This window comes from Oncorhynchus mykiss, chromosome 18, assembly GCF_013265735.2.
Source record: "Oncorhynchus mykiss isolate Arlee chromosome 18, USDA_OmykA_1.1, whole genome shotgun sequence".
NCBI lineage: Eukaryota > Metazoa > Chordata > Actinopteri > Salmoniformes > Salmonidae > Oncorhynchus > Oncorhynchus mykiss.
Genome location: NC_048582.1, coordinates 46,376,150 through 46,399,394, shown reverse-complemented (window position 1 = coordinate 46,399,394; position 23,245 = coordinate 46,376,150). Strand labels below are relative to the sequence as shown.

General features: G+C 41.3%; 1 protein-coding gene across 2 annotated transcripts in view; it reads right to left on the bottom strand.

Annotated features, from left to right (window-relative positions):
* khdrbs3 (KH domain containing, RNA binding, signal transduction associated 3) overlaps positions 1-23,245 on the bottom strand; it is a 143,353-nt gene that overhangs the window by 45,171 nt on the left and 74,937 nt on the right. For both annotated transcript variants that reach the window (XM_036952942.1, XM_021572248.2), the window contains exon 2: positions 17,268-17,395. In XM_036952942.1, the coding sequence (XP_036808837.1) occupies positions 17,268-17,395 (128 nt within the window). The remainder of the gene's footprint in view (positions 1-17,267; positions 17,396-23,245) is intronic.

Sequence of the window (23,245 nt, the reverse complement as noted above, 5' to 3'; positions counted from 1 at the left end):
AAAAAAGACAGATCAGCAAAGAGACCTGCTTTGCGAACCAAGTGTGCACCGATTTTACATGTAGAATCAAATGAAAAATGATGTCATTCAGAAGTCTACAGCGGGTGGTCCCTTAAACACAGCGCACTGAAAGGATCGGCAGAGGAACGCTAGATCCACATTTGGTGAGATGTGCGCGAGTCTTAAAATGACAAAAGGGGAACATTTTGGTGGCGCGTGCAGTGATGTGGGCTGCAGTCCTCTCTTCGTTTACACATAAATCAATTCTAAGCCAATCTCACAGCAACACTAATACTGTAAAACAACTACAAGGGATTACTGTTTTCTAGATACTCTGTTTTCCAGTTGCAAATTGGTATAATAACAAGCAAACACTTCCTTTTAAAGGAAGTGGCTCTTCCTTTAAAAGTTGTGTCATACTGCAGCACAGCTTGCTAGGTGCTGCGGAATGGTATGGCACGTCGAAATGCATGACGTAATAGATTTTACTGTCAGCCATTGTTGCCATTAATGCTAGTTGGACCACCAAAGGGCATCTTTGAGAAGCTAAGTTATTGAAATAACATGGAGCTGGAGGCCTCAGAGTCCTGTTTACCGTAGCTGTTTTAGCCTAACTGACTTATTGGCATAAAGTACTACTTCAATATACAGTATATCACTCAGTCATTCATTCCTTTGTGCATGTCATCACACAGCATACAAGACATCCATGTCTTTAATTAGTCATGTATTTCAGCTATAAAACAAAATAGAAAGGGAGCCTTGAATACTTCAACAATTAATAAACGACAACATGTCGGCTAAAACTATTTAATTCACAAATGCATTTGACTGTTTTCAATATTAGCTGTACTAGAGATGTTTTTTGTTAGAACAGAATATATGGGATTGATTATAATTTATTTGTAAATTGTGACTTGTTTCAGGAAATGTGACGTTTGTCATGCGTCACTACTGCACAGGAGAGCCATTTGAATGCAAACTTTTTTTTAAATCTAAATGCATTTTTTGGGCAGAAATGCATTCTGGAACATGTGAACTTTCATGTGCCTTAATAACAAACTTGTATGCCATCTGTTAATATGAATAAAATGGTTAAATTATGAGCCTAGTTGGTTTAGCCACAGAAAAAGTCAGCAACCTTCCCGCTAGCCATGATTGGCTGTGATAATGAGTGGGCTGGACATGCCAAGAGATGAGTTTGGATTGGTCTGCCATGCGTCTGTCTATTTGAGCTGGTCAGCATGTATAGGTAATCCTGTCTAACACAGCTTTTTTTAAATATATATATTGCGTAATAGAGCTGCATAAGTGTTGCTCTCCACTTTCTGGAGGACCGAGGTTTGAAATCAGTGGAATTATAGTATGACAGCTAAGGAGTTGAAGAAAACACCTGTCTCCGTATACAGGTAAGATAGTCTAGTAAGAAACATTTTCAGATACAGTGGGGCAAAAAAGTATTTAGTCAGCCAACAATTGTGCAAGTTCTCCCACTTAAAACAATGAGAGAGGCCTGTAATTTTCATCATAGGTACACTTCAACTATGACAGACAAAATGAGAAGGAAAAAATTCCAGAAAATCACATTGTAGGATTTTTTATGAATTTATTTGCAAATTATGGTGGAAAATAAGTATCAAGCACCCAAGCTAACATTGGCTAGCTACTTCCAGACACAAATGAGACCACTCTGACCAATTTGCTTGGGCGAGTAAAGTTTTCGTGTTACAGTCATTGGTGACTGTAAATGTGCTGCTGGAAACAACTTAATTGGGCAGCGAGCTCATCTGTCATTGATTGCTAAGACCAGAAATAGTCCAAAATGTTTTATTTTTCCCCTACTTTTTCATTACGCAGCCATAAGCACAGTTGAGACAATCAAGGTGCAGATGTTTACTTTCTTCACAAGTTTCGTCCGACGAACAGCTATATATTATATTATATGTATATATGTATATATGTATATTAAAAATATATATATATTTAATGGAATTCTAAGCATCACTCAGTCAAAACAGGCTCTGCGAACGTTCGATTCCATTAATTTGCTATGGGCTCGCGTTAGTGTTTCAGTTTAACCAACGTTCTTATTAAGCCGTTTTTCAGACTTGGGTGAATTTTGACTCGTTCTATTGTCCAGCCTATAGATAGCCAGAGCTAATTTACGAAAGCACCCGAATGTCCATTGAGAAAGCACAACGACTATAACATTTAGCTAAGCTAAGAATGATGAGAATAATCAAGTCAATACACATTGGGTAGTTAGACAGCCTATAGTTAATATACTGGCAAGTTTGATGTATAACTACTAACGTTAGATAGCTAGCTAACATACCTGTCCATACTGCTGTAATGATATGCTATGTGGTTCGTAAGGATAGCGTAGCTAACAAATTGTCAGCCAACATAACGTGTAACTTATTTGGTAACTTATTTGAAAAGTCAATACTTTATTACATTGATTAGCAAGCTACCCCTTGGTCGTTAGGGCAAATCTGGTCTGCGTTGGAGTGGGGGTTTTCACACCTAGCTCTGCTTTTAGACTATTCTTTAGTAGTTTGAATAGGCTGTTGTTCAGCTATTAGCTCTCCTCCCAAACTTGCAACAAATTGCTGTTCCAATCTCATTCCTTTCCCTCTTCCACGCGTCATCATTCTGCTCTAAGTGGCTCGCTTGTGGGCGTGCTGGCAGGATATGGTAGCACGTTTTCCAACACAAAGGAAGTCAAAGTGGACACCTACGAAGATGGCATTTCAGGTAAGCAGCACTGGGCTGTATTGAAGATGGCATCTCAGGTAAGCAGCACTGGGCTGTATTGAAGATGGCATCTCAGGTAAGCAGCACTGGGCTGTATTGAAGATGGCATCTCAGGTAAGCAGCACTGGGCTGTATTGAAGATGGCATCTCAGGTAAGCAGCACTGGGCTGTATTGAAGATGGCATCTCAGGTAAGCAGCACTGGGCTGTATTGGCATATCATAAAAATGACATCTGCTGCTTGAGATTTAACGGTCACATCTCAGTTATTGTTTTCATATCTATAAAAAAAATAAGCTGTTTTCTTTACTTTCAGAGAGCGAGCTGACCAAGGGGTCGAAAATGTAGATATTGCCAGATGTTCACTGTCTGAGGAACAGGCAGTGGAAGCTTTATTGCTGGCAAAAGTGACAACCAGAGGTAATTAAACTGTTCTGTGTTACTTTTCTCCGTCTCTGCCTATCTTGTTGTACATGGAAGCTGGGAAACAAGGCTTAATCATGCTCTCTCTCTCTATCCATTTGTCACTAGTCTGCATGTATGTTTTGATGTGAGAGAGGAAGCCAGTCCCTTCATCGCCACCTCACCTCTTTACCTTTCTGTCTTCTACACCTCTCTCCCCACCTCGTCTTTCTTCCTTGTTTTATATTGCACAACACCATATGTGCATTGAAGTACATATTGAACTTGTATTTATAATATTACAATTATCATAATTATAATGCATTTGTGTATTCATAACACCTGGATAATGAACTTCTTTCAATAAAGCGTTTAACATTCTCCACTGGGCGAAATTAAGTATCTCATAGAAATACTATCCTGTGTCCTCAGATTAATGCAGGTGAAGGGAGATAGATATGCATTTTTTGGGGGTCTGTATATACGAATTACAAATCAATCATGTTTCTACTCTATTGCATAGTTACAATGTGTAATCATTGATGTCCCAGGAGCAGAAGTGGTAAACCCTGTTTAAGTGTATAATTTTAATACAAAGGTAGACACAGCCTTGTTCAAATAGATTGATATGACTGAAAAAAAGAGAAAAGTCTCAGAGATTCATACCTGAACCGCACCTTTATTTGCCATGGAAGAGTACATGATCAGTGAATATATTCAATGTACAGGCTACAATGTGGAGATCTCATGCGTGGTAATAACTACAGTACATGTATATAGGACTTGCATTCTTGGCACAATAAAGTTATTATATTCAACACAATCCATAGGCTTCATTAATGCCATTCAGACTTGAAGTTGATACAACTACTGCGATAGCTCAGGTTAATAGATTGGTATGAACATTAGTTCAGAACCTAACGTTTTAGGGTCCATACACAGATCGGCTACATACCATAGCTAGCTACACATCCATAGGCATACAGTTATTTTTAATCCTCCGCTACACATTAAGCAACTAAATAGTTAGCTAGCTATGTTACTTCAGCTGCATTGCAAGGCAAGATTACACAATTGTACATTCAAATTGCAGTAAATGCTAGGGCTAGCTAGATTCTTTATATCCACTGTTTCACAAGACGACATCCTGGTTTGCTGGTTTTCTCAGGAGTCCCTAAAACATTAAACAACATGAATTCCAAATTAATTCTCCTAACACTAGCTAGCTGGCTAATGTTAGCTAGTCAGATAACTTTCTAAATAGCGATTTTTGTAAACTAACTTCATGACGAAAAAATATGCAAAAATGTTTGTCTCTGCATTAACTAACATATTCCTCTCAATTGTACGTGTTTTGCTTGGCTCGTTATGATGTTATAACAACTTACATCTGGCTCCACCGTAATGTTTTGTCAACCATCTTTGTTGAAGAACGCCACGCAAGGGTGGCTCGTGTCAAAATTCGTCATTGGAACCACTCAATATGATTGGTCAAATAAAAACCTTGGGACCCAAATGCATAATGAGTGCTCTAACTTTCCCTTGTGGTGGTCTGGAGCAATGAAGCCGTGACGCTGGGTACCTCTAAGTCCCGTGGTGCAAGCTCGTAACTTGTAGATAACATTAGCTGTCTCGCTAGCTAACGTTACGTGTATGATCTGTGTAGTAATATTATTTGTATCTCAGAGCCATTTGCTTTGCTAGTTATAGCCTAATATTAGCTAGCTAACATTGAACCTGGTTGGTTAGCTACCTGCAGATTCAACATCATGATTTGGGATTATGGTTCACTGTCTTAACAAAATACTCCACTCTGCAAGTTTCCATTTCAATAGAATGTTCATGATGTCACTGCAACACGACAGCTGTTGATAGACGTAGCTGGTAAATTCTCTATGGCTACCTACTCCAATTTAAGAGCACTCTCATCTGAGTGTGCCAGAGCGCAGAATAACTGACAAATGTACGAACGCTCAACACCCATTGAATATGGCCGGTGTCTGTAAACACTGGCAAAAAAAGCGTAAATTGTTGCTAACAGCACAGTTGCAATCACCAATGGTCTGGATAACATAAAACAGCCTAACCAGCATTCTAAGGTGAGTAAAATGTCAGAGTGAGCTGTTCTCTCATTTGTGTCTGGAAGTAGCTAGCCAACGTTAGCCAGTTAGCTTGGGTGCTTGACTGCTGTTGTTAGGGCAGAATGCTAGGATCAACCCTTACAGAGACGGGTGGGGCTAAAGCTTAAGAGGGTGTGAACGATGCCTGAACGGGTGTAGACAAAGAAGAGCTTTTCAGTATGTACCAAAACATTCAAAGGCCATTTTCGCAAAGGTGAGGTTACAAGTTCATCAACTTTCAAAGCAGAATTACTTTCCCATACTTTCCCATTTCTCAACTTTTATCCATTATAAAAAAAAATCATTTAAAATGTTGCTACATAAGTCCGAATCCAGCCTGTCGGTCAGAATTATTATTGTATTTGTTGTGCTGTTTATACTGCTAGAAATTTTGATGGATTAAACTGATTAATATGATGGTGTTTTTAGACCAAGAAAAACAAAAATGCATTTCACAGTAGCCTATGTTGGCCTCATAGTTTCTGGAAAATAATGCGCTGTACAACGTGACCGGTTGGGAGTAGGCCTAAGTGACTCCGAGTGAAGAGCAAAATAATCCTAACATTTCCACACCCTAATTGTAGGCTAACCAATACACAAACGGAGTATTGATTTATCAAGACCAGTCCCCATGCTTGTCTCAGAGCAGCGTGAAAGGGTGCTGAAATAGTTGACCACACGTGGGTAGGCTATTGCTTTAAATCCTATTATAACAATTGGATGACTTTGGGTGTTTCAGTAAGCAACAATTTGTTGGCTGCAAATGCATTAGCCTACATTATTCCAATATTTGTGTCATTCAGTGATATTTATTCCCACAGTAATTTGTTATGGATGTGGTTAGATGTGGTGCTTGGGGTGCAGATGTGGTGCTTGCGGTGCAGATGTGGTGCTTGTGGTGGGCTATGCAAAGACATGGATGAAGTGGCATGCCTTGTAAAAATCCAATTAATTAGAAAGGCTGCTAAAACACTTCCACCTGGTCAACAGCATTGTTGTGTACTTACAAGTACAGTGCACTTTCACTCCATTCTCCGCCTGACTCTCTACCAATGCCACCAGATTATTAGTTATATTGATGCTATCTTACACTATTGTTTCGAAACTCAATCACTATCTTCTTCATCCTCATCATTCAGTCAATTCAAATTCAATTGCAATACGTTTTGTCTCTCCCGTTCAACAACTCCAGGTAACTTTGCACGTGCACCAAAGGGATAACTTGAAATAACATGATGTAGGTAGATTAAATAATCAAAAGGAACATTTATATTTTTTATTATCCTAGTGGATATCAGTATTTTAGGCATATCATGTGAATTAGGCGTCATGTAAAATCATTTGTCAAAAGGGCAAGAGATACTGTTGCATGACAAACAGGTGCTGTTAGATTACAATATTATTTATCTGCCAGTTTGGAACAGTGAAAAGTAATACCAGAGAGTGCGTTCTAATGAATACAGCATAGCAAAGTTTAAAAACAGCCGGATTTGTGAAACTGCTTTATCCAACATTTTGTGGTTGCATGAGACTTGGTGATCACAGAATCAGTAGGATATTAGACAAACACTCAAATAGGCAACAGAAGCAGGAACAGCATAGGGCTGAGTGACTCACTTATTCCTGGCTTTCAAAACAAGTTCTATTATAATGCAGGGTTAAAGACACATGCTTTCTGATTGTCTTCAGCATGCAGTCTCTCCTCTCGCTACAGCTACTTTTTTTTGAATTATTGGATTATAAAAAATGAATATATTTGTAGTGGTTGATGCATTTTTCGTTCGAGAAAATCTGGTCTTTGATGTTGAGTTAGTAATATGAAACTTTAGTATACTTAAGCATTGAATACATTGCATGTTTGCCCTTTTTTGTCCATTAGGTTACACGCATCTGATGATTCATTACAAATAGGATTTATTTGATTTATTTTGTTTACATCCTTCATTGTAACCACAATGTCACAAGTAATTGAACACACGCAACATGAGCAGATTAACTTGGTCAAAACATGTCTTTATTAAAGACTCTGAGAAAGAATGTTGGTACTTATTTATTTTGATCCAAAGCCACAAATGAGTCACTCAGCTGACAAATTTAGCTTAATTCTGCAAAATAGCCTACTAATTAGGTCAAGCCTAAACGAATATATTAAATTGCCTAAATAAACTAGTACATTTCATATACAAATGAAGTAGCTCAGGTCTTGAAAATATGTGCAATCTCTTTCCCCTCCCTACCTCGCTGGAATCTCTTTCATTCAGTTCCAGAAACTCCCTTTAAGGTGCCCTAGGAAAGTATTCAGACCCCTTGACTTATTTCACATTTTCTTACGTTAATGACATATTCCAAAATGTATAAAATAAAATAAAACATCCTCACCAATCTATACACAATACCCCATAATGAAAAAGCAAAAACATTTTTGCTAAAAATAACAAAAATAGAAAAACCTTATTTACATAAGTTTAAATTTTTTATTTTACCTTTATTTAACCAGGCAAGTCAGTTAAGAACAAATTCTTATTTTCAATGACGGCCTGGGAACAGTGGGTTAACTGCCTGTTCAGGGGCAGAACGACAGCTCGGGGGTTTGAACTCACAACCTTCCGGTTACTAGTCCAACGCTCTAACCACTAGGCTCTAACCACTAGGCTACCCTGCTACCCTAGGCTCTAACCACTAGGCTACCCTGCCGCCCAGTATTCAGACACTTTGCTATGAGACTCGAAATTGAGCTCAGGTGCATCCTGTTTCCATTGATCGTCCTTGAGATGTTCCTAAAACTTGATTGCTTGGACATGATTTGATTGGAGAACATTTTGGGAAAGGAACACACCTGTCTATATAAGGTCCCACAGTTCACAGTGAATGTCAGAGCAAAAACCAAACCAAACAGGTCTGGGGAAGGGAAGCAAACAATGTATGCAGCATTGAAGGTCCCCAAGAACACAGTGGCCTACATCATTCATAAATGGGAGAAGTTTGGAACAACCAAGGCTCTTCCTAGAGCTGGCCGCCTGTCCAAACTAAGCAATCAGGTATGGGCCTTGGTCAGAGAGTTGACAAAGAACCCGATGGTCACTCTGACAGAGCTCAATAGTTCCTCTGTGGAGATGGGAGAACCTTCCAGAAGGACAACCAACTCTGCAGCACTCCACTTTTTATTTAGTTTTATTTCACCTTTATTTAACCAGGTAAGATAGTTGAGAACAAGTTCTCATTTGCAACTGCGACCTGGCCAAGATAAAGCTTAGGAATTCGACATATACAACAACACAGAGTTACACATGGAATAAACAAAACATACAGTCAATAATACAGTAGAAAAAAAAAGAAAACAAAGTCTATAGACAGTGAGTGCAAATAAGGTCAAATAAGGGAGTTAAGGCAATAAATATGCCATGGTGGCGAAGTAATTACAATATGACAATTAAACACTGGAATGGTAGATTTGAAAAAGATGGATGTGCAAGTAGAGATACTGTGGTGCAAAAGGAGTCAAATAAATAAATACAGTATGGGAATGAGGTAGACAGATGGGCTGTAGACAGATGGGCTATGAACAGGTGCAGTGATCTGTGAGCTGCTCTGACAGCTGGTTCTTAAAGCTAGTGAGGGAGATGGGAATCTCCAGCTTCAGTGATTTTTGCAGTTTGTTCCAGTCAGTGGCAGCAGAGAACTGGAAGGAAAGGCGACCAAAGGAGGAATTGGCTTTGGGTGTGACCAGTGAGATATACCTGCTGGAGCTTGTGCTACGAGTGGGTGCTGCTATGGTGACCAGCGAGCTGAGATAGGGCGGGGCTTTACCTAGCAGACACTTGTAGATAACCTGTAGCCAGTGGGTTTGGCGACGAGTATGAAGCGAGGGCCAGCCAACGAGAGTGTACAGGTCACAGTGGTGGGTAGTATATGGGGCTTTGGTAACAAAACAGATGGCACTGTGATAGACTACATCCAGTTTGCTGAGTAGAGTGTTGGAGGCTATTTTATAGATGACATCGCCGAAGTCAAAGATCGGTAGGATGGTCAGTTTTACGAGGGTATGTTTGGCAGCATGAGTGAAGGAAGCTTTGTTGCGAAAGAGGAAGCCGATTCTAGATTTAATTTTTGATTGGAGATGCTTAATGAGTCTGGAAGGAGAGTTTACAGTCTAGCCAGACACCTAGGTATTTGTAGTTATCCACGTATTCCACGTATAAGTCAGAGCCATCCAGAGTAGTGATGCTGGATGGGCGGGTAGGTGCGAGCAATGATCGTTTGAATAGCATGCATTTAGTTTTATTTGCGTTTAAGAACAGTTGGAGGCCACGGAAGGAGAGTTGTATGGCATGGAAGCTCGTCTGGAGGTTAGTTAACACAGTGTCCAAAGAAGGACCAGAAGTATACAGAATGGTGTCATCTGCGTAGAGGTGGATTATTAGAGAATCACCAGCAGCAAGAGCGACATCATTGATGTATACAGAGAAGAGAGTCGGCCCGAGAATTGAACCCTGTGGCACCCCTATAGAGACTGCAAGAGGTCCGGACAACAGGCCCTCCGATTTGACACACTGAGCTCTATCAGAGAAGTAGTTGGTGAACCAGGCGAGAAAATCATTTGAGAAACCAAGGCTGTTGAGTCTGCCAATAAGAATGTGGTGATTGACAGAGTCAAAAGCCTTGGCCAGGTCAATGAATACAGCTGCACAGTAATGTATCTTATCGATGGCGGTTATGATATCGCTTAGGACCTTGAGCGTGGCTGAGGTGCACCCATGACCAGCTCGGAAACCAGATTGCATAGCGGAGAAGGTACGTTGTGATTCAAAATGGTCAGTAATCTGTTTGTTAACTTGGCATTCGAAGATATTAGAGATGCAGGGTAGGATATATATAGGTCTGTAGCAGTTTGGGTCTAGAGTGTCTCCACCTTTGAAGAGGGGGTTGACCGTGGCAGCTTTCTAATCTTTGGGAATCTCAGACGATACGAAAGAGAGGTTGAACAGGCTAGTAATAGGGGTTGCAATAATTTCGGCAGATAATTTAAGAAAGAGAGGATCCAGATTGTCTAGCCCAGCTGATTTGTAGGGGTCCAGATTTTGCAGCTCTTTCAGAACATCAGCTATCTGGATATGGGTGAAGGAGAAATGGTGGGGGCTTGGGCAGGTTTCTGTGGTGGGTGACGGGCAGTTGACCGGGGTAGGGGTAGCCAGGTGGAAAGCATGGCCAGCCGTAGAGAAATGCTTATTGAAATTCTCAATTATAGTGGATTTGTCGGTTGTAACAGTGTTTCCTAGCCTCAGAGCAGTGGGTAGCTGGGATGAGGTGCTCTTATTCTCCATGGATTTTACAGGGTCCCAGAACTTTTTTGAGTTTGTACTGCAGGTTGAACATTTTTGCTTGAAAAAGCTAGCCTTAGCTTTCCTCAAGGGCAGACAGGTCTGGAGTGAACCAAGGGCTATATCTATTCCTGGTTCTACATTTTTTGAATGGGGTATGCCTATTTAAGATGGTGAGGAAGGCACTTTTAAAGAATAACCACGCATCCTCTACTGTCGGGATGAGGTCAATGTCGTTCCAGGATACCCCGGCCAGGTCGATTAGAAAGGCCTGCTCGCAGAAGTGTTTTAGGGAGCGTTTGACAGTGATGAGGGGTGGTCGTTTGCTTGCAGACCCATTACGGATGCAGGCAATGAGGCAGTGATCGCTGAGATCTTGGTTGAAAGCAGCAGAGGTGTATTTGGAGGGTGAGTTAGTTAGGATGATATCTATGAGGGTGCCCGTGTTTACAGATTTGTGGTTATATCTGGTAGGTTCATTGATAAGTTGTGTGAGATTGAGGGCATCAAGCTTAGATTGTAGGATGGCCGGGGTGTTAAGCATGTCCCAGTTTAGGTCACCTAGCAGCACGAGCTCAGAAGATAGATATGGGGAAATTAAATCACATATGGTGTCGAGGGTACAGCTGGGGGCAGAGGGTGGTCTATAGCAAGCGGCAACGGTGAGAGACTTGTTTCTGGAAAGGTTAATTTTTAGAAGTAGAAGCTCAAATTGTTTGGGTACAGACCTGGATAGTAAGACAGAACTCTGCAGGTTATCTTTGCAGTAATTTGCAACCCTGCTCCCTTTGGCAGTTCTATCTTGGCGGAAAATGTTATAGTTAGGAATGGAAATTTCAAGGTTTTTGGTTGTCTTCCTAAGCCAGGATTCAGACATGGTTAGGACATCCGGATTGGTGGAGTGTGCTAGGGCAGTGAATAAAACAAACTTAGGGAGGAGGCTTCTAATGTTAACATGCATGAAACCAAGGCTTTTACGGTTGCAGAAGTCTCAGGCTTTTACGGTTGCAGAAGTCAACAAATGAGAGAGCCTGGGGGATGGGAGTGGAGGTAGACACTTCAGGGCCTGGATTAACCTCTACATCACCAGAGGAACAGAGGAGGAGTAGGATAAGGGTATGGCTAAAGGCTAACAAAACTGGACGCCTAGTACGTTCAGAACAGAGAGTAAAAGGAGCAGATTTATGGGCACGGTAGAATATATTCAAGGCATAATGTACAGACAAAGGTATAGTAGGATGTGAATACAGTGGGGGTAAACCTGTGCATATAGTGATAATGAAAGAGATATTGTCTCTATATTGTCTCTAGAAATAGCATTTCAACCAGGTGATGTTACTGCGTGTGTGGGGGGTGGATCTAAATTGTTAGCCGAGGTGTGTTGAGCAGTGCTAGAGGCTCTACAGTGAAATAAAACAATAGTTACAAACCAGAACAGCAATCGACACGGCATGGTGACGTTAGAGAAAGGCATGCGTAGCCGGGTGATCATAAAGTCCAGTGCGTGGCTTCAGGCAGCTAGCGGCACGGGGCTAGCAGGCTAACAGAAAGGCCTTAGAGGGATGACGCGATGGAGGGAAGTCTGTTGTGGCCCCCTTGTGCAGTTACATCAGCGTACGGATCAGCGGGGCTCCGTGTGGTAAACCAGGCCAATTGGCAAAATATGCATAGTGGCCGAAGAAATATGTCCGAAGGGCCTCTTAAGCCAGCAGTCCAATGTGCTTTAGATAGCTAGCAGGCCGCAGATTAGCGGCTTTGCGTTCAGGAGTCGTTAGCTGCCATAATTCTAGGTGGAAAAAAATAATAAAAACATATAATAAAAATGGAAAGAAATAGGTTCAGAGCTTGCGGTAGGAATCCGGAGATATCGAGAAGAATAAGTCTGACTAGCTCTGGTTTGAGTCACGCTGTACAGACTGGCGAGAGTTGTCCGAGATAAAGGTAGCTGATGACCGTTAGCAAAGGACAGCTGACTGCTAGCTAGTGGCTTCGGAATGTATTCGATGGGCCTCGTAAGCCAACAGTCCGTTGTTCTCTAGACAGCTAGCATTCAGGGGACGTTAGCTGCGAAGGTCGGAAGGTTCAGAGCTTGCGATAGGAATCCGTGGATATGGAGAGAAAAATAGGTTCGGTATGCTCTGGTTGAATCCCGTTGTACAAACTGGCGAGAGCTTTCCGAGCTAGAGGTTAGCTGATGACCGTTAGCTGGCTAGTTAGCTGGCTAGTTTATGTTGGAGAGATTCCAGTAAGAGGCAAAGAAAAATACGTTAGAGAAAAGCAGGTCCACACCACATTGGGTGAGGCGGGTTGCAGGAGAGTATTTTGAAGTAAGGGTTTAGAAGAAGACGAAGGACAAATACGTCTGACTGCTACGCCATCTTGGATAATAATGGCCATAAAGGCCACTAATCAGGCCTTTATGGTAGAGTGCCAGACAGAAGCCACTCCTCAGTAAAAGGCACGACAGCCCACTTGGAGTTTGCCAAAAAGCCCCTAAAGGACTCTCAGACCAAGAAAACAAGATGCTCTGGTCTGATTAAACCAAGATTGAACTCTTTGGCCTGAATTCCAAGCATCATGTCTGGAGGAAACCTGGCACCATCCCTATGGCGAAGCATGGTGGTGGCAGGTTTTATGCTGTGCGGGTGTTTTTCAGCGGCAGAGACTGGGAGACTAGTCAGGATTGAGGGAAATATGAACAGAGCAAAGTACAGAGAGATCCTTCATGAAAACTTGCTCTCAGGACATCAAACTGGGGTGAAGGTTAACCTTCCAACAGGACAACGACCCTAAGCACACAGCCAAGACAACACAGGAGTGGCTTCAGGACAGTCTTTGAATGTCCTTGAGTGGCCCAGCCAGAGCCCGGACTTGTTATTTTTATTTTTATATAAAAACTGTTTTCAATTGATCATTATGGGGTATTGTGTGTAGATTGATGAGGATTTTATATATATATATTTTATCAATAAGGCTTTAGAACCAGGCTGTAACGTGACAAAACATGGGAAAAGTCAAGGGGTCTGAAAACTTTCTGAATGCACTATATATACTTTGGAGGGGATATCACTCTTTCACACTGTGGTATTAAACAGCCAGTTTGTTATTTAGAATATTTATTTTCTGTTTTTCAAGGGAAAGAAAACAAATGCCCACTGCGCCTATTTTTCAAACATTGTCAGTCCACATGTCAAGTGTTAGGCGCAATTGTATTTACCCAAGTTCTCTCTCAACTCCGGGACTTCTTGCTAGCATTATTTTTGCCTGATGCAGGACTCTAGCCCCAGAGAAGAGAGACTCTTGGACTGAACCATTCAAACCTCCATTCATTTATGAAAAGATAGTCAATTTGTGCCACAGTTCTAACTCCCCCTTGTGATAGTGTGGTGCAATGACAGAATGACGCAATTTACCAAAATTTGCCAGCATCTACCACGAACAGTCACAGCATAATCTCAAAACTTCTAAGTGAGGAACCATTGTACATGCATAACCCATTCTCCATCATTGCAGGAGTACCCGCTAGGCTGACAATGAACTGTGCTGCTGTGTGAATATGATAATCCAGGTTAACCTAGTTATTAACCAGCGGCCCAATTTAAGAGTGTTAGGTCTTTAATTTCATAGCTAAAGTATAATTAAATTGTTCCTAGAAAACCTAACATCTGGAACCTTCCCTATGGTGTCCTTGCTGGTTTCATACTATTGATAGAAAAGCTGTGTTTTCGAAGATGGATTTAAGCCCTCTGAACATGAGTCTAAACGGTCGCTTTTGGAAAACGCAGCGAGCCACTTCAGTGGCGAAAACCAAAAGGTGATGCCTGTTGTTCAGGGAGAAAACCCATTGGAGTCAGGGCGATCACTCTAGTCCATTGCTACCTGTCAGATTGAACAAATTTAATATTTCTTCCTTCGGTGGCTTGTTGAGGCTCTAAACAGCGTATTAGCGGCCCCACTTATCAAAGCTGTCCAAGCAAATGTGTTTAGCTGCACACCTATGTGACATAGACGTTTTTATGGATGACATTACATCTCCCTTTATTACACATGTCATTGTAATTGTTTTAGAAAGGGACAAAATGTAGCTCTCACCAGGTTATCTAGAAGACGTAGATCTTGCACCAACAAAAGTAGTGCACTAAATAGGGAATAGTGTGTCAACACAGATTGTTGAACCTTCTGCAGCTTTCTGTCCTCTGAAAGCCAGGTCATTCATCTACAGCCACTCTCAGAGAGGACTGAGGTGAAAGCCTGAGTGAAGACATCATCATCACCTGAGTGAGGCATCTCATGTTTACGCTAGCCTCTCCGCCACCCTACTAGCCTCCCTGCTATGGTCCCTGTGGGAGCCGGCTGTCATGTAGCTGCCGTGTGGCGCCATTAAAGGCTGATACTTATGCTGGGAGCTTTGTCTCAGAGCGGAGGGCTGAGGGGCTCTCATCACATGGCTAGAGGAGCATAGCATTCTCACTCAAACAGCATGGGCTGTTTCATCTTCACATGGAGGTTACTCTGAGAGGTGTGAGGCTCTGTGAGATGCTCTGTTTCTATTTGCTGGAGCGAGAAAAAAAAAGGAAAGCGCAGGTGCTCTCTCTCTCTCTTTCTCTCCCTCTCTCTTTCCTTTCACTCTGTATTGCCTATTGTTATACAGTGGGGCAAAAAAGTATTTAGTTAGCCACCAATTGTGCAAGTTCTCCCACTTGAAAAGATGAGAGAGGACAGTAATTTTCATCATAGGTACACTTCAACTATGACAGACAAAATGAGAAAAATAATTCCAGAAAAAACTTTTTTAATGAATTTATGTGCAAATTATGGTGGAAAATAAGTATTTGGTCAATAACAAAGGTTTCTCAATACTTTGTTATATACCATTTGTTGGCAATGACAGAGGTCAAACGTTTTCTGTAAGTCTTCACAAGGTTTTCACACACTGTTGCTGGTATTTTGACTCATTCCTCCAAGCAGATCTCCTCTAGAGCAGTGATGTTTTGGGGCTGTTGCTGGGCAACACAGGCTTTCAACTCCCTCGAAAGATTTTCTATGGGGTTGAGATCTGGAGACTGGCTAGGCCACTCCAGGACCTTGAAATGCTTCTTACAAAGCCACTCCTTTGTTGCCTGGGCGGTGTGTTTGGGATCATTGTCATGCTGAAAGACCCAGACACATTTAATCTTCAATGCCCTTGCTGATGGAAGGAGGTTTTCACTCAAAATCTCACGATACATGGCCCCATTCATTCTTTCCTTTACACGGATCAGTCGTCCTGGTCCCTTTGCATAAAAACAGCCCCAAAGCATGATGTTTCCACCCCCATGCTTCACAGTAGGTATGTTGTTCTTTGGATGCAACTCAGCATTCTTTGTCCTCCAAACACGACGAGTTGAGTTTTTACCAAAAAGTTATATTTTGGTTTCATCTGACCACATGACATTCTCCCAATCTTCTTCTGGATCATCCAAATGCTCTCTAGCAAACTTCAGACAGGCCTGGACATGTACTGGCTTAAGCAGGGGGACACGTCTGGCACTGCAGGATTTGAGTCCCTGGCGGCGTAGTGTGTTACTGATGGTAGGCTTTGTTACTTTGGTCCCAGCTCTCTGCCGTTCATTCACTAGGTCCCCCCGTGTGGTTTTGGGATTTTTGCTCACCGTTCTTGTGATCATTTTGACCCCACGGGGTGAGATCTTGCGTGGAGCCCCAGATCGAGGGAGATTATCAGTGGTCTTGTATGTCTTCCACTTCCTAATAATTGCTTCCACAGTTGCTTTCTTCAAACCAAGCTGCTTACCTATTGCAGATTCAGTCTTCCCAGCCTGGTGCAGGTCTACAATTTTGTTTCTGGTGTCCTTTGACAGCTCTTTGGTCTTGGCCATAGTGGAGTTTGGAGTGTGACTGCTTGAGGTTGTGGACAGGTGTCTTTTATACTGATAACAAGTTCAAACAGGTGCCATTAATACAGGTAACGAGTGGAGGACAGAGGAGCCTCTTAAAGAAGAAGTTACAGGTCTGTGAGAGCCAGAAATCTTGCTTGTTTGTAGGTGACCAAATACTTATTTTCCAACATAATTTGCAAATAAATTCATTAAAAATCCTACAATGTGATTTTCTGGATTTTTTTTCCTCATTTTGTCTCTCATAGTTGAAGTGTACCTATGATGAAAAGGCCTCTCTCATCTTTTTAAGTGGGAGAACTTGCACAATTGGTGGCTGACTAAATACTTTTTTCCCCACTGTATATCTGCTTTGTCCTCAATAGACATGTATATTTTTTCCCCCCAGTTTGTCTTTTCAAAGAAAACATGCAAGGTGTCAAAAGCAATTAGCCAGAAATGAAAAGACCAAGAACAATTTAAACCTAGACATCTCTGCAGGAAATAGCATCCTCAAACATGCATCCGTAGTGAGTCATTGTCTCAGGATCAAACAGAAAGCATATGGAAAGAGTGACAAGCTCATGGAGATGTGAACACACGGCATTGACCAAGGTCATCGAGCTGACGGGACGTCATCTAACAGAAGAATGGGAGGGGTTCTCTAATGTTACAAAAACGTAAAAATAGATGTTTGGAGAAGAAAACGGCTAACTGAATAACTGAATAGAAACCATTCTTTGTTTGCAGTTGCACAGTTTGATCTGAAAATATGTAGCCAAATCCAGCAGTACTTACTTTGGGAAACTGTCTGACGGGTATTAACACTTTCTGGCCCAGCTTCATGTTCTTGTTGATGACGACATCGATGAACTTCTCCTCTTCTTTTTCTTCTTTTCCTTCATCTTTTTGTAATTTTTCAATTTCTACAGGGAGAAAGATAAAAGCAAGATAAGAATCAATGACTATAAATGATTAAGACAAAAAAAGTGATCAAAGGATCAAAAGATGTTTGTCCATTTTCTCACAGGAGTTTGCCGAACTGAAATAATATCATTTACGGGTGCCAGTTTGGTTTGTTGTCGCTCAGACTCACACCTTTTTGCTTTCTCAGTCAACTGTGAAATAGGCTCTTTTGGCAATGCTGTAATTTACCTGGATATGGTTGTAATCATATCATAGTCATTCATCGTGCCCATTGGAAGAAGCTCTCTGTCTGGTTTGTAATATTTTGCAATATAATAGTGGGTAGATTAAATGTGACTTTCCCAGACATTTGAATAGCTTTCATGTTTTACCTCATGGAAATGTATAATTAGGGAGGCAAGTATATCTGTAGGTTATGTAAAATATTGGGCTTGATGGTTCCTCCTGTTTAGAAGGTAGCCTTTGATGTATTTGAAGATGTAACCTTGAAGGATCAATGAGATGGATAACATCTGTGTTCAGGAGCCAATAACATGGTACTGTAGGGGGAGGGGGGGGGGGGGGCAGGCAGGGCCAGGTAGGGAGGGGACCAAGGGCAGAACCGAAGCCTTCAGGCTAGCATTGGTCAGTGGACACTTTAACTGGGGTAGTGGAGGGAGGACTTCAACAGAAACACACACGTTATCTATGGACATATACTACCTACTAGGGCTACAATTACAATTACTGTATAACCGTGTAACCAACGGTTATGGATGAAGACCGTCATGAAATTCAAATAACCATCAATATTATTGTATTTTTAAAAAATTGGGGGAATGACCACAAGGCAGCAGAAGCACACATAACACTAGGATGAATAGAACAGGCTTGGAACTTCTAACCCTGGTAATTTGACTGGTAAACTAATTGGTACACTCACAATGGCTGCCTGGTATTGTGATGCAATAATTTCCATGTTAATGTACGTATAATGTTAATTCAAATTATGTTAACTGATGTGGCTCATGAAATGGTATGTATTTTTTGTAGTGTCAGTTGAGTTGAACCAACAAATCACAGCACATACAGTGCCTTGCGAAAGTATTCGGCCCCCTTGAACTTTGCGACCTTTTGCCACATTTCAGGCTTCAAACATAAAGATATAAAACTGTATTTTTTTGTGAAGAATCAACAACAAGTGGGACACAATCATGAAGTGGAACGACATTTATTGGATATTTCAAACTTTTTTAACAAATCAAAAACTGAAAAATTGGGCGTGCAAAATTATTCAGCCCCTTTACTTTCAGTGCAGCAAACTCTCTCCAGAAGTTCAGTGAGGATCTCTGAATGATCCAATGTTGACCTAAATGACTAATGATGATAAATACAATCCACCTGTGTATAATCAAGTCTCCGTATAAATGCACCTGCACTGTGATTGTCTCAGAGGTCCGTTAAAAGCGCAAAGAGCATCATGAAGAACAAGGAACACACCAGGCAGGTCCGAGATACTGTTGTGAAGAAGTTTAAAGCCGGATTTGGATACAAAAATATTTCCCAAGCTTTAAACATCCCAAGCAGCACTGTGCAAGCGATAATATTGAAATGGAAGGAGTATCAGACCACTGCAAATCTACCAAGACCTGGCCGTCCCTCTAAACTTTCAGCTCATACAAGGAGAAGACTGATCAGAGATGCAGCCAAGAGGCCCATGATCACTCTGGATGAACTGCAGAGATCTACAGCTGAGGTGGGAGACTCTGTCCATAGGACAACAATCAGTCGTATATTGCACAAATCTGGCCTTTATGGAAGAGTGGCAAGAAGAAAGCCATTTCTTAAAGATATCCATAAAAAGTGTTGTTTAAAGTTTGCCACAAGCCACCTGGGAGACACACCAAACATGTGGAAGAAGGTGCTCTGGTCAGATGAAACCAAAATTGAACTTTTTATGCAACAATGCAAAACGTTATGTTTGGCGTAAAAGCAACACAGCTCATCACCCTGAACACACCATCCCCACTGTCAAACATGGTGGTGGCAGCATCATGGTTTGGGCCTGCTTTTCTTCAACTAACTTAGCTTCACACCATTAACACAGCTAGAACAATGAGCTTTTCCAGTCATATCACATCAAAAGCCAAACGTCATTGACAGAAAAAAACATTGTGTTGTTGTCCTCCAGTGGCTAGCAAGCTAGCTCAAATGGGCCATTTCCTAAATTAGTCATGGGTGGAGATAAGGATTTGGACTTGTAGCTTCACTTAATCATCCGTAATGCTCAATGATTACATCTACGATTTTAATGTCAATTCTGATCCCAACCATAAATTCATAAATTGTCCCTCTGGCTTGAGAGGATGGAAGTTCAATATGTAGCTAGATGTAGAAGGCTAACTAGCTGGCTAATGCCCATGAGAGGAAGTTAGGCTAGCAGCAAGCATTTTATCAAGGTAGCCTATGACAACAAATACTAAAAGTGTGCACTGTATGAAAGAGTGATAGACCAGTTCGGCAACATGAAAGAGAGGAGGATGGCATTGGCAGTTTTCTAAGTAGGGTGAGTCAACATGTTTTTCTACATATGCACACACAGACACTCACACACAGAGAGAAATCAGTACCATGGACAGCCACATTATATTTAGCTTATGTTGATTGGAAATAAATGGTTTTTGGTATCTTTTAGTTGCACTAAGCAGAGGTGATTTGATGATGATGAAAAGTTGAAGTTGAAACGGTGCTGGAATAGTGGAGGCAGCTCCTGTTTTCTCTCAATAACTCTCTGGTGTTCTAAATCAATAGTTGTTTAGTAGTCCGAAAAATGCCAGAAACATGAATAACTTGCTTGACCATGCTGTAGGTCATGTACCTGTTTATCACATGCAATATGCTTTGTGGACTTCACCAGACAGATGTTGTTCTCTGGTCTTGTGATGAAACACACCGTGGTTGAATGTATTCTGCACGCCGTGTCTTCTTACTGTCTCGGCCTTAAGCCTTTATATCACAGTGGTAAGACATATGAACTAACAGGTTATAGAGCGAAAACAACGCAATCATCACAACACATAGGTTGTAATATGGCTTTTTTTCCCTGGCTTGGCTTCCCCAGTGATTTATAACCATGTACCGCTACTGTCTATTCAGCACAGTCAGAAGCAGAGGAGAGGAGAAAATATGCGTAAAACAATTATAATAAAAAACAAACAATATATATATTTTTTTGCTATTCAAATAGTTATTACAATGAGCACGGTCATTTGGCTGGCCAATTATTGTCATCAGCCCTACTGGCTTAGCATGATATGGGGTGGCAGGGTAGCCTAGTGGTTAGAGCGTTGGACTACTAACCGGAAGGTTGCAAGTTCAAACCCCTGAGCTGACAAGGTCTGTCGTTCTGCCCCTGAACAGGCAGTTCTGTTCCTAGGCTGTCATTGAAAATAAGAATTTGTTCTTTAACTGACTTGCCTAGTTAAATAAAGGTAAAATAAAAATTAGACATCAGGGTGTAACTTGTGTAATATGTGGGTCTTTTGTATACATGGTAGTGATGTGAAAAAATTGAAAACAAGTTGTCTCCAGATTTCACTTTCCATTGCATCTTGAAGTCAGTTAGGAACAAATTCTTATTTGGGGCAGAACAACGGATTTTTACCTTGTCAGCTCAGGGATTCGATCCAGCAACCTTTCAGTTACTGGCCCAACACGGTAACCACTAGGCTACATGCTGCCCCTAGTTGACAGTATTAGATTCCAAGAATGAAGTGAAAGACTACGATAACGGATGTATCAGTAAGCTGGAATCTCTTCTAAGCCTGAACTCATCCCTGGAGGGAGCAGATTCCTCACATTCTGAAGAGAGCCCAGATTAATATTAATATGTGGCCTTACAGAGAGTCTGTCTTTGTTCCTCAATGCTCTGGTTGTCCTCAGGGCAATATTCAGTATCCTGTGGATGAGTCAATACCCCCTTATTGGTTTCAACAGTTCTCTGATGTGTCAGTGAAATCCCTCAATGTTCATGGCTGTAAGGATTTTAAAACATCTGGGCCTTAAATGTGTGGATATTTCCCATCTATAATACCCAGCTGTCCCCTCTATTGAAACAACCTAAACTGCAGTTTGGTGTTCTATTTCCACAGTGGTTTGGTTAATACGTATCAAGAATACAGTGTTCACTAAGAGTGCCCTCTTCTCCTCTGAACCGGTGGTGACTGTAGTGGTAGATGCATTTCAACTGGCCCTGTCGGGATCCTTCAGTCCAAGAAAAAAGGTCTTGTTTGATGGGGACTGTGGTTCTTCCTCCATCAAAGAGGACAGAGATGTCATTAAAATTGTATTTACAGCTTTACAAGGCCTCAGTGTGCTTCGGTGACAGCTCGGATCTACACAGTAGGGGGCCTGGCCCAGTTCCCAGATGTCTAGTCCTCTATTAGACATGGAATCACTTCAGAAAAGCAGCGCACTTATTTAGACCACATCCATCCCCCCATTTAAAATGCGTAAACTGGAAGAGATTTGCAAGATTATGCTTGACTTTCACATCAGACTATGAGCAATGAGGAGTTGAGATGGGGGGGGTTGCTACATCCTCTAATGTCACATTGCAGAGAGGGTAAATGTTGCCATGTGATATTAAGAAGATCAAGCATCAGAGGTCTAATAGCGGTCACATTAAATATTGATCATGCAAACTATGTGGGGAATGCATACGTTGCATTTGTGGCTATACCGTGCCATTTTCACCAAACTCCTTGAGACTAGTTGATAGATGCATAAGGTTAAGGATATTACATTTCTTCCAAACAGGAGGCAATGTTGTCCTGGGCAATAATGGTCACACACCATGAGTTCGGCGACAAATGCTTGGACATTATTCTTCTAAATGTGTTCTGTCCTGCTCCTTACTCTGTCTTCATGTTGTTTTTGTTATATATTTTTTTTTTCTCCCAAAAAGAAAGACATTATGTCTTTGTACAAACTTCCTCAGGCAGAAAATGTCCAAGTCTACTTTTGCGAGGGTAAAGCATGTCAGAGCTTTTGAGAATTTCGACATTAAAGAAAAAGAGATAAACATTTGATGCGATGTTTCTGTGATGTAGCACGAGCCAAACATTATTACCATACAAGGCTTCTTCAAATCCCCACATAAAGGAAAAGAAGTCAAACTGCCTTAACTCCACATTCTAACCCCCACTGGCTGGAACAGACGGGTGCTGCAGAGTTCAATAAACACAACCATTTGTTTTGCTACTTGTTTTATGTGGTAGTGTCTTAATCGATGTCCCAAACTTTGCAGTGAACACACACCGTAGCCTATGCATCCTATATATATTTCTGTCTCAACTTAATACTGAAATACTTCCCAGTCAAACAGTCTATGTAAAATAGAGTCATGATACAACATTATAGTATGTGTATATTATATTAAGAAAGAAACAACATGAGTAAGAAACACACAATATAAGTGGTCTGTAGGTTTGGGTAGCTAGATTTACCAGGTTACAGATGAATACCAGGGCTACCTGCTGTCATTTCAATGTGTCACAGTCTTGTGTTAGCCCAGTGTTTGATGTAGATGCTATTTTCCCCTCAAATTGCCCCCTGCTTGTGACTCTTTGTAGATTTCTATGACAACTGACAGACTGTGATGAAAAAGCACCATACTCAGAGTTTCAGTCGGTTAAGTGATTACCTGAAGCCTCCATGTGACATTGTGTGGTCAAAAGAATGTCATATTAACACAGAGGGAATTTAACTAATTTCTCTCTGTCCTTCAGACAAACAGGACTCTTAGAACTGAAAAAAAAACGGACTTTAAGTTGACATTTAAAAAAAAGTTAAAATGCGTTTGTTTTTTG